The sequence below is a fragment of the Tamandua tetradactyla genome, chromosome 11 (assembly GCF_023851605.1).
Source record: "Tamandua tetradactyla isolate mTamTet1 chromosome 11, mTamTet1.pri, whole genome shotgun sequence".
Taxonomy (NCBI): domain Eukaryota; kingdom Metazoa; phylum Chordata; class Mammalia; order Pilosa; family Myrmecophagidae; genus Tamandua; species Tamandua tetradactyla.
Genome location: NC_135337.1, coordinates 67,095,302 through 67,109,835, shown reverse-complemented (window position 1 = coordinate 67,109,835; position 14,534 = coordinate 67,095,302). Strand labels below are relative to the sequence as shown.

The 14,534-nt window shown below is 42.0% G+C and overlaps 1 protein-coding gene across 8 annotated transcripts in view; it reads right to left on the bottom strand.

Annotated features, from left to right (window-relative positions):
- The window catches only part of QKI (QKI, KH domain containing RNA binding), a 152,188-nt gene extending 143,299 nt beyond the window's left edge, over positions 1-8,889 (bottom strand). For 3 of the 8 annotated variants that reach the window (XM_077120802.1, XM_077120803.1, XM_077120806.1), the window contains exon 1: positions 8,679-8,889. In XM_077120802.1, the coding sequence (XP_076976917.1) occupies positions 8,679-8,820 (142 nt within the window). In that variant the 5' untranslated portion in view covers positions 8,821-8,889. Of the gene's footprint in view, positions 1-1,798; positions 6,635-8,678 lie in introns of those variants that run through there. The other 5 variants (XR_013159456.1, XM_077120805.1, XM_077120801.1 and 2 more) reach the window with 3 other exon arrangements.
- Positions 8,890-14,534: the final 5,645 nt, after the last annotated feature.

The following is a 14,534-nucleotide window of genomic DNA, read 5'->3' as shown; positions in this document are numbered from 1 at the left end:
TAAAAACTTTTATTCACCTACCATATAACACCAACTGTATCAGAGGGACATAATTACCATGACATAATAAGCAAAGAACTGTAAGTTCATACTGAGTGTGAATATAATTAAAATAAGCACTTATCTTCAAGACTGTCCCATTAGGAATGGGACAGAGTTGCTTCCTGGTGCAGTACCCATTTGCATTCAATTCATTGTCCTCTACCTCCTGGCTGTCACTTTTCAGAGCTGCCTGATAAAAACTTATTGGACTAGTCACCCTGTACTAATCTAAAACTGATGCCTGCAGACATTCCTGGCCTGAATCACTCAGAAATATTATACCCATATATTAAATCTTTCAATCAGAAATGTTAGTTTCCTCCTGAGTAGCTATTAAAATACTAGCAACAGCTATGCTAAATTAATATATGCTGGGTTTATTTGTCCCACAGTATTTAGATAGCTGAAGCTTGATCCTTTGGTTACTAAGTCCAAGTGAATGAGTGAAATTTCTATAAATACCTTTACTTTCTCACTTTCAACCTCTTAACTACATAAAGATTTACTTACTAATAGAAAAAAATTTGGTATTCTAGCTCCAAAAGTTTGACAAGCATTTGTTCAAGACCAAATCATGAAATTAGTAAAAGGGGGAGGAAAAATATATATATTTTTCTTTTTTTTTTTTTTTTTTAAGAGGGAGGAAGGGAAGGAAAGACAGAGAGAAGGAAGGCAGGATGGGAGGAAGAAAGGGAAACATCTTTAAACATTTTCTTGTTTTATTGTATTTTGTTTGTTTGTTACATGGGCTGGGGCCGGGAATCGAACCGAGGTCCTCCGGCATAGCAGGCAAGCACTTTGCCCGCTGAGCCACCGCGGCCCGCCAATATATATTTTTCTTTTTCATGATCACAATTTGAGGTAACAGCAGATTTTTAGTACCTGAAAATATTCTGGAATTTCCTTCCTCTATAACATTTACATAGTTGATCTAGCTACAGCTCTGCTACCAACTTGCCTGATAATATGAACAAGTCACAAGCTCCTGAGACTTCAGTTTCTTCTTTTATGAAATTAGGATGCCATACCTTGACTTTCAGGTCTCTTGCAGCTCTGAAATTCTATAATCCTCTAATATTACTTGAATTTTCCCTACATTCAACTAAGTCCAAGAAAAAAATGTTTTGCATTCATTCTAATTTTTTTCATACACCTCTACAAATAATCTGTAAAACAAAAGAGAGCCCATAAAGTATTGACAGTAAGAATTAATTAAAAATTAATTTAAAAATTTAAATAAAAGTTGCCTGTTTTTTATAACTTTCTTATTGTATAGTATAACATATATACAAAGCAAAGAAATAAAAAAGCAATAGTTTTCAAAGCACGTTTCAACATGCAGTTTACAGGACAGATCCCAGAGTTTGTCGTGGGCTACAATACAATCCTCTCAGATTTTTTCTTCTAGCTGCTCCAGAATATAGGAGGCTAGAGGCTTGAATATTTTTTTTATCACCACAATCGACTTTTATATATTTTTTAACCGACGTACTTTTCTAGTTTACTCTTAAAATGTAATAAACAAATAAATACATTTTTAAATATTTTTCCCTATATAAGCTATCAAATTAGCTTAAAGTCAAGTATTCCTCAATAATTTGCAGCTGACCTGCTGATTATGCCCAGTCTTTACAATGACTTGTCCTGAAGTAAGGCCCAAAGCAAGTTGTTTCTTTAAAACGTTAAAAGTTTTACCTTTCTACTATTTGCACACAATCACTTCAATCTTGGGCCTATCCCAATACTACTTCATTACCTGAGAAGCATTCCTTCCTCTAGAACTTCACCATTCCTAACACCCAGTCCCAAGGATTTTAAGGTCAGCTCCTTTGTACTACACACCTCCTTTTATATACAAACACACTGACGTAAGTACACACACGTACACACACATACTCTTTCCTTATACCATGGCCATAACATGAGACCACTTTACAGATGTAACAGCATTAAGATGTTTTTCTGAGAGTTAAAATCAAATATTTGTGAGAAGGATTCAAGATAACCAAAACTGACAAATTCTACTTTATCATAAATAATGTGACAGAAATGTAACAGTATGTTGACTCATTTCACCAAGCCTCAAATTTCAGTTAAATAAAACAGGTAAGAATCAATTTATGAAGCAACGTTAAACAAAATTTTGCTTCGTTTGCTGAGACTCAATAGAACTGTTAGATTTTCATACTCGTTTCATGAGATTGAGAAACTAGTGAAAACGCCACAATCATCTGCTTGATAATTTACAATAATTCTGGATACAACGCTTATCTTCTATAAGCTATAAATCTTTAAAATATCCACCACAAATTTTAAAACACCGTTCATGCTAAAGCTGAGCAGTAAACTTTAGAAATAAAAGGGTTAAGTTTCAGTTAAATGAACATTTCAATTTATCAGGCTAAGTAATGGTACTTTTTAAATTAGCTTAAAGATAAACTTGTGTTTAAAAAAATGGTCATTTGTGTTGAATTACAGTAACTGCTACATATGATTATGCTCAGCTTTTTTCTGAACTAAAACAACTGAAATTAGTCCATTTATCCTGAATGTACCAAAGCCGCACTTAGAGACAAGGAATCTTTCCTATTTATTGGGCTTTGCATTAAGTAAAAAACCTATATAGGTAATTAGCTAGAAGGGTTTAGCTCGATTATTTCCATAAATGCCAATATGTTCAAGAACTGATACATATACAGAGCTTTTCTCTACTAATAAACTGATATACTTCGGTATAAAGACTAGATTGAACACTGTAAGAAACGGATTTAATCGTTCTCATTCTCATTCACACCAATGGCAGCAAAGATTATGCTCCTTGCGGGCAAGTACTGCAAAAATAGAGATTTTTTTGTGTGTGTCATTTTTAAAGGAAAAATACATGTACCTTTCTAATTGCTCCAAGCCACCAACAATCAAGTTGCTATACAATTGCTTAATTCCTTAAAAGTACTAGATAATTTTTTCAGTATCATTGTAGTTTCATTTAAAAAATTCATGGGCATTATCACATATTCTAGAGAAACTAGAAATGAGCAAAGTATATAAGGTGTTAACATATTTAATTCAACAAACACCTGAGAGTGTAAATGTGCCAGGCCTTGAGGTGGGTACCACCTTGGAGGAATTAATTCCAACAGGGTAGACAAACATAAAAAAAGATAGTGGTATTATAAGATGGTAAGTATAATGACAAATACATACAGGGCAGTACCCAACCCAGATTAGGACTACATTTATAGTCCAATTTAACAGAATCACACTAATAAAATAAACTGTACTCACTATGGAAGTCTAATGCTAATTTTGTTTTTCTGTTAAGTGAAAATAAAGCTGTAAAACTCTTACTTGGACATCAAATACTCGAGCTATTTTGGGCCCCAAAATTAAAATGCCAATTTTTAAAAGGGCTATAAACATTCTCTTTAAGTTCTCGTTAAGAGGGAAAATGTTTTTGCACTTGCAAGTCATATTAAACCATATTAATATCAAATAAAGGAGGAGTCAAGAGAAAATGAAGTCTTATCAGTCATGTAAATAAAAACTTGGTATATCACTCTAATTATGACTTCTTGACAAGGGCTCATTCCCTACTCCCTACTTCCATATCCCTTGACCCTAAAACAGATTCTTAAGATATTTTCGAACAGATAATATAACAGAAAATTGCCCAGTGTCTAAAATTTTGCATCTTTCAAGTTAACATCAGAACTCAAAAATATTATAGCACTTTATATCTCCCATAGAAAAGCCCAAGTTTTGTTTATAATTGCATGTTAATAAATAAACTTGTCATTAGCTATATAGAAAATCTCAAGTAAATTAAATTGTAGCTCCAGGCCATTTCTAAAAAGCTGCCCCTACAGTCACACTAGTATAATTCTTCAAATACCCAAAACACAAAAACAAAAAAAACAAAAGAAACTTTACATATACAACACATATATTGGCCTCAAATAATATAATAATAATAATAATAAAGCTTTACTAAAGGCAAAATCAAAGCTTGGTTGTTAGGTTTTTGTTTGTTCTGTTTTCAAATGATATACTTTTATTTCTTTTGTCACAGGGTTCTATTCCCCTGAAAAAGTAAACCAAGCCATTTGTTCTTATGGAAAACTGACACACCAGTCAGCTTCAGCACAATGACTAATGAGTTAACAAATATAACATGCACATAGCATTTAAAAAGTTAAATAAATTTGTTTTAATGTGATAGTCTCAATGCCATTTAGGAAAAGTTACTCATATCAAATATACTAGAAAACGTGATTAGCAGAAAGACCTATTTCTATTAACTCAATAGTGTTATATCCTTGAAAGCAGAGCTTTTATTACCTAAGATGTAAATTGGATAAAGTTAAGAAAAAAGGAATCACCTTCTGCCTTTTAGTACGTGTGTGCATTTTGAATATATATTTCTCCTAGAGGGGAAATCAAGCTTCCAAAACACAGAATGAATGTTGAATAACTGACCTATTATACCTATCACAGAAATTACTACTTCCATTTTTTATTCATATAGCTGGTGACATCTCCTGGGTGAGGAAAAAAAGGAAAATAGAAAGAATAATACATTTTAAACACTGGCTTCTTCCTTATTACTGCTATTTCAAAGGGTTTCTGTACAAAAGCAAAATCTCAGCTCTAAAGAGCAGATTTAACTACTGCAACTTAGATAATACGTCACAAATATTGATTACTGTCAACAATAATTGCTTCTTCAAACAAAAAGAAATGTAAAATTGTTAGAAACTTATAAAAAGAGTTATCTCAATACCAACAGTCACATAATTTTAAAACCAAAGCTTCTGTAGGAGAGCAAATTTTCTCAAAAGGATACATTTCTCAATGATCCATTCCATAACTAACTATACAGTAAGCAGAAAGCTTAATATGGATAAATGTTAACTAGTAATGCAAGTTTTAAATTTTTAATGGGGGGGAGAGTGAGAATCTAAATTCAGATCAAAAAGAAAATAAGACTATCAGTAAATGAAAATGCATTTTTCTAATAAGTAATGCAGAATCTAATCTAAAATGCCTTCACACTTTCTGAGCCACACACTAATTCTTCAGACACAATAAAATAAACATATGTATGCCATCCTTCCTCATACACTATACATTTTTAATTTTCATATTAGCAGCTCTAATCTCCCCTTTGCTTCAATAACAAAAACTCAAAATATGATTTAAAAATACTTAGCTATTTTTCCTATTTGGGCTTTTTAATCAAAATTATTTTATTTTCCAACTGCTTAATTCTAAAGTCCATACTTGACAAAAACAACTGGCATTCAAGGACTGTTCTATTTTTTGTTTCATTTTTATGACAGAAAAATGGATTCAAAAAAAACTTTTTGTAGTAACTCCTATTTTATTAGCATGATGATATTTTACTTGGATGATCTCAAGGTTCAGCTGAGAAGTTCTCTCTGACGAAAACAGTTTAAGACCTAGGTTTTATCTGTAATCCTGTCATCAATCTCTATCTCATATAAAAGATCCTTATGTATTAGAATGATCAACTGAAATTATTTCTATTGTATTAAAATAGTCCAACCTGTAATACATTCACTGCTTAAAAAGCAACCATGTTCAAGATACTGGGGATGAAAGACTGACAATCCAAACAAAAAAAGGTAATCCATAGTCAAGGTATAGGCTAAGAGTTAATTGGAAATGGAATAAAATGCTTATCCTATAGAATCTGAGATTTTAATCAACTAGGAAAATCTAGCACACTTGATTACCAAATCTGTAACTAGCCATATAGAAATTCTCAGATTGACACTTTTTTTAAAAGACTGTCTGAAAATTATTTCAAAATAAAACTGCTAAATAGTCTTATTCAAAATCTCTAATAGAAAAGATATCTACTGTAAATATATTTTCCCTTCACCTTCATCAAACACATCTTTCATCAAACTCATCTACAACTTAAAAAGTTTTATCTAAATGTAAAAGGAATTTTTCAGCCAAGGGTTATGTCCAAAGAAAAAATGTAATGCCTTACCACAAACAAAAATCATGATTAATTTGTTTTGGACAATGACAGGCCACAAAAGAGTAAAACAAAACATACCACATCTCAATATTAAATCATCTGGCAAGAAAAAAAAAATGAGATGCACTTCAGAAACCAATATTTTTCTTTTAAATCAAATCAGGTTTATAAGACAGTTAACAATTACAGGAAGCAGCTTATTCTACACTAAGGAAAAGCCCCTTTTTCTGCATGCTTGTACTAGTCTGATAAATAAACTTCCTAGTGATTATGCTGTCCATTTTAAACATCCTTGCTACCATACAGACGCAATCTTTACATTGGGGAATTGAAACACCTAAAATTCAAGAAAGACTGAGAGGAGTAAACTAACCATACAAAGAGAAAATAAGCATTATTTAGGATATATCATCCTAAACAAATGGTCTTCAACACTTAAAACTCAAATGGTTACTAATAACAGCCAGAGAGAAACAAACTTTGAAGAGATGATGATACAACTGGAATTTCTGGAGATAGATTAATAAATTATTCTAGCCAAAGGGAGAAACTTTTTAACACAGAACCAATCCAAAATTATCATCTAGAGGTTTTTAGATTAATATAAAAGCACAAATGAGAAACCTTTTTAAACGAATCTAAGAAATTCAAATTATTTAGCTTTTTAAATAGTACACATAGATGAAAGTATTTCTGAACTTTTTAAAGTAATCTATGTCATTTTGTGGAATTCAACATTTCAATCCAAAGAATCAAATATAATTTTAATTTAACTAACCCTAAATGCTGGTACTGCTTTTCATTTTTATTGTTCATAAAAGATTCCTTCTAAGCTGCGCTTAAAAGAAATTTCCACAGAAATTGTTATCAATACTACTAAAACTTTAAAGTCAGCCAAATAAGCCACTTCTGAAATAATAAAATTTCAATAATTTGAAACGTTTTCATTGCCTGTAAATACATACGTGGACAAACAATGACAGATAAAATTATCTCTAATGATTTAAGTTTCAACTAAATTTAACAGGGCAGATTATTGAGCATATTACATTTTGCTCCAAATATTCCCCATGTTTAAAAAATAATAACTGGCGCCCCTTAGCGCTCACATTTGGAAATACTCGATTTAAGTGTTCCAGCAATTTTTTTTTTTTTTTTGACATTCCAGAAAGTTTTCTGCCTCCACAATCTTTCAAAAGCCAACACAAATAGGAAAAGCAAAACGCCTTAAAGGGACAGTTGACGTTTTCTCTGGAGCAATTTAAAATTAACAGACGAGCTGTTTCAACAGTGGAAAATGCTCGCTTCACTATGGATTAATGATGCATAGCCACATATATAAGAAAAACACTGAGAAAGCAGGAATAGTTAAGTGTTTTATACTTTTAAAATGGATTCTAGTTAAGTGACTCTCACAACAAAAGCTTCTGGGATTCTTCTTTAACCATCTTTTATCACGGGGACTTTTCCGGTCTTTTGTTCTTTAGAGCTTCAGACTTCTCCCCAGCTCTATTTTTAAAATCTAGAAATTCTTGCGGAAAATACAGAATCCATTGTTATAGCTCTACAGCCACTAGTTCTCGGTTTTCTTTAAACGAGGCTCCTGGCGATGTCTCTAAATAGAAAACAGCAACTCTCCGCCGCTTGATTTCCAAAGTCTACTTTTCTGTCGCCCCTCTTCTCTTCTCTCGGCAGCGTCCCCAGAATCGGCTCCTGGAGACGCAGCCCCGGGGCACTTTGCTGGGACTTCTTAGAGCAGCCAGGGGTTGGCCAACACTGGCCGCCTCCGTCTCGGGTTCCCAGTCCTCGCCAGGCTAGTTCACCCCAAAAAGTGAAGTCCAGCGCCCAGGCAGCTTTCGCTTCCCCAAACAAAGGGGCAAAAAGTGCTTTGGATCGCGACTTTGTGCTGCAACACCGCCCCCCGCCCCAACCCCAGCTACATCTGCAGTACTTTGGGTCTCCTACGAAATTCCCTTAAATTACCCAAACCCACACTAGCTTCCCGCTGAGGGTTTACGAGGTACGGAGCCCAAGGGAAAGATCCCACTCAATTCCTCACTCGGGGAACCCCGTCTAAAGAAGCGCGGAGGAAGAAGTGCTCCCAAATAAAAAGGAATTCGGCAATAGGTGTTCGAGGCCAGCCTCCTCCGGCAGCGGAGATTTGGGGGAACCGGCAGGGTTCCGGCGGCACAGAGGCCGGGGCCCCGCTAACGGCCGCCCGGAGCTGGGGAGCCCGGCTTCCGGCGCTCCCCAAAGCCTGAGAGTTCCAACCAAGAGCGCAGAAGAGGTCGCCCGCAGCCTCCCCGGACGCACCCAAATCCCGCGTCGGCGACCGCGGGGGTGCACCGTTTGGAGTCTCCACCGCGCCCCGGGTCTCCGACTACGACCCAATCCCCGGGTCCCGCCCGGGATCCCCGGGCCGGGCCGAGGGTCCCCGAGTCCGCCACCGTCCTGCGCCTCTTTTGTGCGCTCGGGCCCCGGGGCCTGCCCTGCCCGCCCCGGCGCACCATTTCCTCCCAAGCCCGCGACCTTCCACCCGCCCCAACCCCTGGGGCTAAAGCACCGGGAGCCCGGAGAGAGGAAGGACCGCAGCCCGGAGAGCGGGGGTCGCGGGGACGGCCACTACCTTCGTCCAGCAGCCGCTCGAGGTGGTTGAAGATCCCGCAGAAGTTGGGCAGGCTGCTCATGAGCTTCTTGTCGTTCATCAACTGCATCAGGTAATCGGGGGTGGGCTTCGGCTTCTCCTTGGTTTCCATTTCCCCGACCATATTCCAACCTCGCAGCTCGCCGCGCCCGCCGCCGGGAGCAGGGGCAGGGCCGGGGGCCGAGCCCCGGAGCCCGCGGGCCGCGCCGGGGGCGCCGAGAGCGCCGAGAGCCCCGGGCGGGGCGCAGGCACCGCGAGCAGCGCGCCCCCCGGCCCCCGCAGGCACTTTTTCCTCCCGCCGCTCTCAACGTGGCCCGGGCCCGGCGCGGCGCGGCCGCTCGCGAGGGCCGGCGGGCGGGGGGCGGAAGGCGGGTCTCCGCGGGCCCTGGGCTGGGGCCGCCGGCCGCGCTCGCCGCGGGTCGCCCGCTCCCGCCTCGGCCGCCGGCTCGGGCTCTCCGGGCTGCTCGCCGCCGCTGCCGCCTCGGCCGCTGCCGCCGCGCACTGACTCCGCCGCTCCTCCTCTTCCTCCTCCTCCTTCTCCTCCTCCTCCTCCTCCTCCTCACTCACTTGGCTGTGGAGTTCGCTTCAGTTCAGGCGGCGCTGCCGGCGGCGGCGGCGGCGGCAGCGGCGACGGGGGCGGGGGAGGGGCGGGGGGCGGGCCGGGCCGCGCGGGGAGGGCCGGGGGGCGGTGCGGCGGCCGGGAGGGGCCGCGGGCGGGGGCGGCCGTTGGCCGGGACTCGGAGCTCGGGGCTCGGGGCCGGCGCGCTCCGCCCCCCGCCTCCCCCCTCCCCTCCGGCGGGGCTGCCGCGGGAAGCCGTCTTCGCCGTCTGCCCGCTTGCCAGCTCCGTGAGGGGAAGGCGGTGGGGGGGAGGGTGCGCGGGAAGGGTGCGGGCCGGGGGAGGGGCCGAGCGCCAGCGGCCGAGCTTTCAGGCGGGGGGCGGGGAGCCCGGCGCGTCCCGGGGCGGCGGCGGCGGCGCGGTGGGGGGGTAGACTCGAGGCTCTCCATGGGGCCCTGCCGCTGTGGCGGCGCCGCCCGCTTGCCTCGGTGGGTCTCGGTGGCCGCCTCAGACCGGGGCTCGCCTCGCGCTCCCTGAGGGGGAAGCTCCCGCCAGGCGCCGGCCCGGCCTTCAACCCCGGGAGCCCTTTTGTCTCCCGGTTACTATAGTTTTTAAAAAAGACTCTTCGAACACCTTCTCTCCCTTCCCCCCTCCAGTCTCGGCCCCGCCAAAAAAAAAAAAAAAAAAAAAAAATGTTTTCAACGTCCTGTTGCTTCACGGGGGACTTTCGGGGAGCGTCACGTGGCCCGACACGTCGCCGTAAGGGTCGTGGGCGCGTGCGCGCGTCGAGGAGTGGTGGCCACGCCCTCTTCCGAGGGGCGCTGAGACCCCGCCGCGAGAAAGGGGTGGGGGAGGGGCGAGGCCGGAGCCAGTGCGCCTGCGCGGGGCGGGGTCGCTCTTGGAACGTGTTTGGGGCGTGGGGCCGCGCCGCCCGGCTTCCGAGGGCGGAGGACGGCCACGTTGCCGCGGATTGTGGTCGTCCGCTGGGATCCTGGCTCTGGCGCGCGCTCGCGGATCCTTTTCCACGCCGGACTGCGACGTGGGACCTGCGCGCGGCCTGGCGGGCTCCCCCACGGGGCGTGCCCTGCCCATGGGGCCTGACCTGGTGCTGGCCGGACGGTTGGGGGACGACCCTCCGGTTCTCCTTGTAGTGCCCTCTGGTTTTCCTGTTTTGCCTCGGATGCTTCAGAGCAGCCTTTGCGAAAGGAACCGAGGGAGTTTGTGGGGCGTAAGGTAGTTCACGTGCTCGTGTGCCAGCACGCGTGTGCACCCCGTCATGGGGGTGAGGCATGCGTACAAGACGACAGGCCGAGGGGCCGGCTGTGCGGGGCGCGCTCGCACGTGGAATAAAAGCTCCTTCGTGGCAAGGCGGTGTCGTTCCTACACCAACCTGTTCGTGTGCTAACCTGTCCCAACAGCGGGAGGTGCGCCTCGAAGGGGAAGCGTGTGCCCGGCTGCGCCGTTCCGTTATTCCGAACGTACATTGGCGTTGGAAATAAATGCGGCCGCCGTTTGCCAAATAGGGGGAACGTGAATAGTGTTTGAAATGTTTCGCATCATAAGGGATTCGGTGTTCAGTAAAAACGCAGCCACGAAAACGAAATTAAAAGCATGCACATAATTTGAAGATCCAAAGTCAACACTTTTCATTTACAAACTTGCGAAAATAACCATACAGTGGGCAAAAGGATAATACTAGTCTTTGTGTACAGTATGATCAATTTCGAATATTTAAATTTGTTTAGGAATAGTCTGTGTTATGCCATGCAGTCGTCTTTGAATCTGTATGTTGTCAAGTCCCTAAATTTGCATTGCGTTTTGTCGTAAACGTTAATGTACACAAAATTACTTAATACCAACCATTGTAGGAGTTGTAAGTGGCTGACATTTTCTGTTACTCATGTCTTTCTGCCTTTTAACTTTCTGCGTGAACTTAAGTTTATTCTTTTGTAGAATTTTGCTTCAAACAGAGTAATTGAGGAGGACTTTTAAGTTTGAGTTGTATTGAAGGTATTAAATGAATTTGAAACGACCACTCCTGAGTGGCCAGTGGTTTCTGGTCTTTATCTGGAGTACACAAGAGTTCATTTTTTCAAATTAAATTACTTGATAGAAGAAATGGAATTGCCTTCGTAGACAAAGTTTAAAACATTTAGCTTTTAAATATTTTAAATTCTACAATATTCATAGCTGTTATGGGAGCCATGGAATATTCACCAACTTAATTATCTATTTAAAAGAAATTGCATACATGCAGGGAAGAGTACTTTGATCAAAAAGCTGTTGTCTTTAAAATGTAATGTATGGTGCACGGGTGGTTCAGTGGTAGAATGCTGCCTTTCATGAGAGAGACTGGGGTTCGATTCCTGAACCATGCACCCAAAAAAAAGAAAATGTAATGAAGTTATGTTTCTTCAAGACTTAGCACAATGATAGTTTTTAAGGGTTTTGTTGTTGAATTTGACATTCAACCTGCTAGTGAGTATAAGATTCAATTCCCCTTTTGAATTGGTTCCTTTAATTTTAGAGCTTCTGGGCCCTGTGCTGTATGCTTTATATGTTTGTCCCATTTAATCATCTGTACACTCTTGTAACTTTGCTTATGTTGTTATCTCTGTTTTACAGAGGTAAAGGGAAAACGGAAGGAGAAAGAGGCTAAGTACCTAACAAGCCCTGGGTGGGGGACTGAAACCCAATATTTTTTTTTTCTTTTGACATCATATTGGTAGCACTTTTACTGACTCTATCCAAAAGAGCTGGGTTGAACCTTATGAAACTGCTGACATCCCACCAGTTTTGACCCATAGAAACTGCAATTTCATTTGGCTCAACTGGGCGAAGCCGGGTGAACACAGTTAAAGCTCTAACAAGGATAGGCGATGATCTGTTTACGTGAGCTCATTCCTTATAGGGATGGCATTTAATAATAGCTACCACATGCTACATTTTCACACGTGTGTCACACCACATCAGTCCACCACTCACCATTTTTCAATGGTTACCTTTTCAGAAAAAAAATTCGAAGACCCTACCAAGGCCAGTCAGACCCCATGTGACCTGGCCCCTGCTGCCTCTCTGACCTGATGGCCTTCCCTCCTCCCCCACCTCAGTCCACTCTGGTCCTCTGCAATCCCTCTGGATCCTCAAACTGGCCCAACATGTTTTCCTGCTCCAGGAGTTCCCTTCCTTGGGAACTTTTCCCCCCAGATACCTGCAAACCTGCTCCCCATACTTACATGCACACACATCCTCGTTAGTCTGTCTGCTTACCCTCCTTTTCATTGATTTATACAGTAATAACATGTCCATCAGACTTTTCATACCTGTGGGTTAATCTGGTAGTTTGCCACCTCCCAGTCTACTGGAAGCTCCATGAGAGCAAGGTTTTGATTGTGTTCTATTTTGAACACATGGTGCACATACGTGTTCATCAAACGTATTTGATGTATTAATGTATTAAGTACTTACTATGTACCAGGAATTCTACTAAACCCTTCCCTACCTTATTCCCTTCGATCCTTGTGCAAACATTGAGGTAGTCGCGAATGGCCACATTTTAGAGGCGAAATGGCTAATGTTTGAGAAGTAGCTGGTCCAAAGGAGGATTGGGGCCTTACATGGAGACAAGCAAATTCTTTCCAAGAATCTATAGTATCCTTTCCTTTCACACCCATGCATCAGGCCATTAGTTAACATGATAAGTGCAGCGAGGAATACAAGAAGTCGTGGGGTACAGCGCTTAGCATCAGAAGCCTAAAAGTACAAGATTAAATCACAATACAAAAATATCTTAATACAATATTCAAAATAATTGACAACGTATATAGAGTATGTGTATGGAGCAAGCTTCCAACTGAAGGACTTTATAATAGTTTGTTCTCTGTGACAAATGTCACCTAGTATGTTGACACTGAAAATGTTCTACATTGATAATTAGCAATGAGTGAAAATACATTTTCTGTCCTCTTAAACTTGATTGACTTTAATTTTTAATTGCTGTTCTTGAAGATAGAAAATCACAGTATTCCAAACATTTTCTTTGTACATCACAACGGAGGTCTTGTGGGAACTAAAATGTTCCTTGGATTTAAGATTTTAGCCTTTGATGTTTTTTTTGCCCCAGTGTTCTTTTAACAGTTTTACTCCTTAAATATTCCTAAAAGAGAATGACTCATTCAGTTTCTTTGTAAAATGACTGTTTCCTTATTGTCTTAAGAGGTTTCTTGAGTATCGTTTTTAAATTGTGGGAGGATTTAGCAGGTACTATGTTAAAGGTTGCACACATTTTCGGTGTGAAGCATCTTGATCAGCTCGTTTGAATACCTCACATTGCCCCCACGGCTGACAGGCCGAGCAGGGCGGCAGCATTCCTGCCTGTGAACAACAAGCTAGGGGCCATGGGGGTGTAAGTGGGTGCCAGGGGTCCAGGCCCAGGAGCTGTGGGGAGACTCCTTGGGGTGCTGGGATTTTGGGAGTGCCCCGGGAAAAAGCAGAAGCGCCGTAAGGAAGGGCACAGGCCAAAGCTTGGAAGACTGAAAGTACAAGACGTGAGGGTGGGGTCTCCATCGGGAGCAGTGGGTGCCAGATTTCAGGTGGCCTCAGATGTCAAGAAAAAGTGTTCATAGATGAAGAGCCTTGGGATTTTTTTTTTTCCTCACTGCAAGGAGATGAATCAATAAAATAGTAACATGGATTTCCTTTAGGTGAAGCATATTGATTCTCCTAGTCCAAACACCGCATTTGCACAGCAAAAGGCACTGCTCTTCCTAGCTGTCCCAATCTTCATGGAGCTGCCTTTTAACTGACGTGGTAGTGCCAGCTCTAATGCAAACGGTTAACCTCAACCTCTGAAGGACAGCTAAGGGTTAACTAAGGTTTCAGCTCATTTTGACCCTAAATGAAAAGGTGGAGATAAAAAGGCCCCCAGCCATCAAGCAGGCACTTGTGTGCCATGTGATCCAAAACTCATTCCATATTTAAACAGAAATTTTAACTAAAAGTTGACAATTAATTCTTGGAATCTGGGGTTGAAATAAAATTGCATTTTTGTTCTGATCAACTTTCTGGCTGATTCACTGGTTTTACGGTCACAGAACAATTTCAAGTATCATCCCCCTGGATCAGGGTGATTTGTTGTTGGATTTTCCTTCAGGATGAATCTATGATTTTTTTTTTTAATATATTGAACAGATACTCTGGTTCATAGTCTGTGAGTTAGTTTAAATAGTCAATGTGGTAAGCATTTTACGAGCAAAGGAAGTGACTACTAACGTCCCAGGCA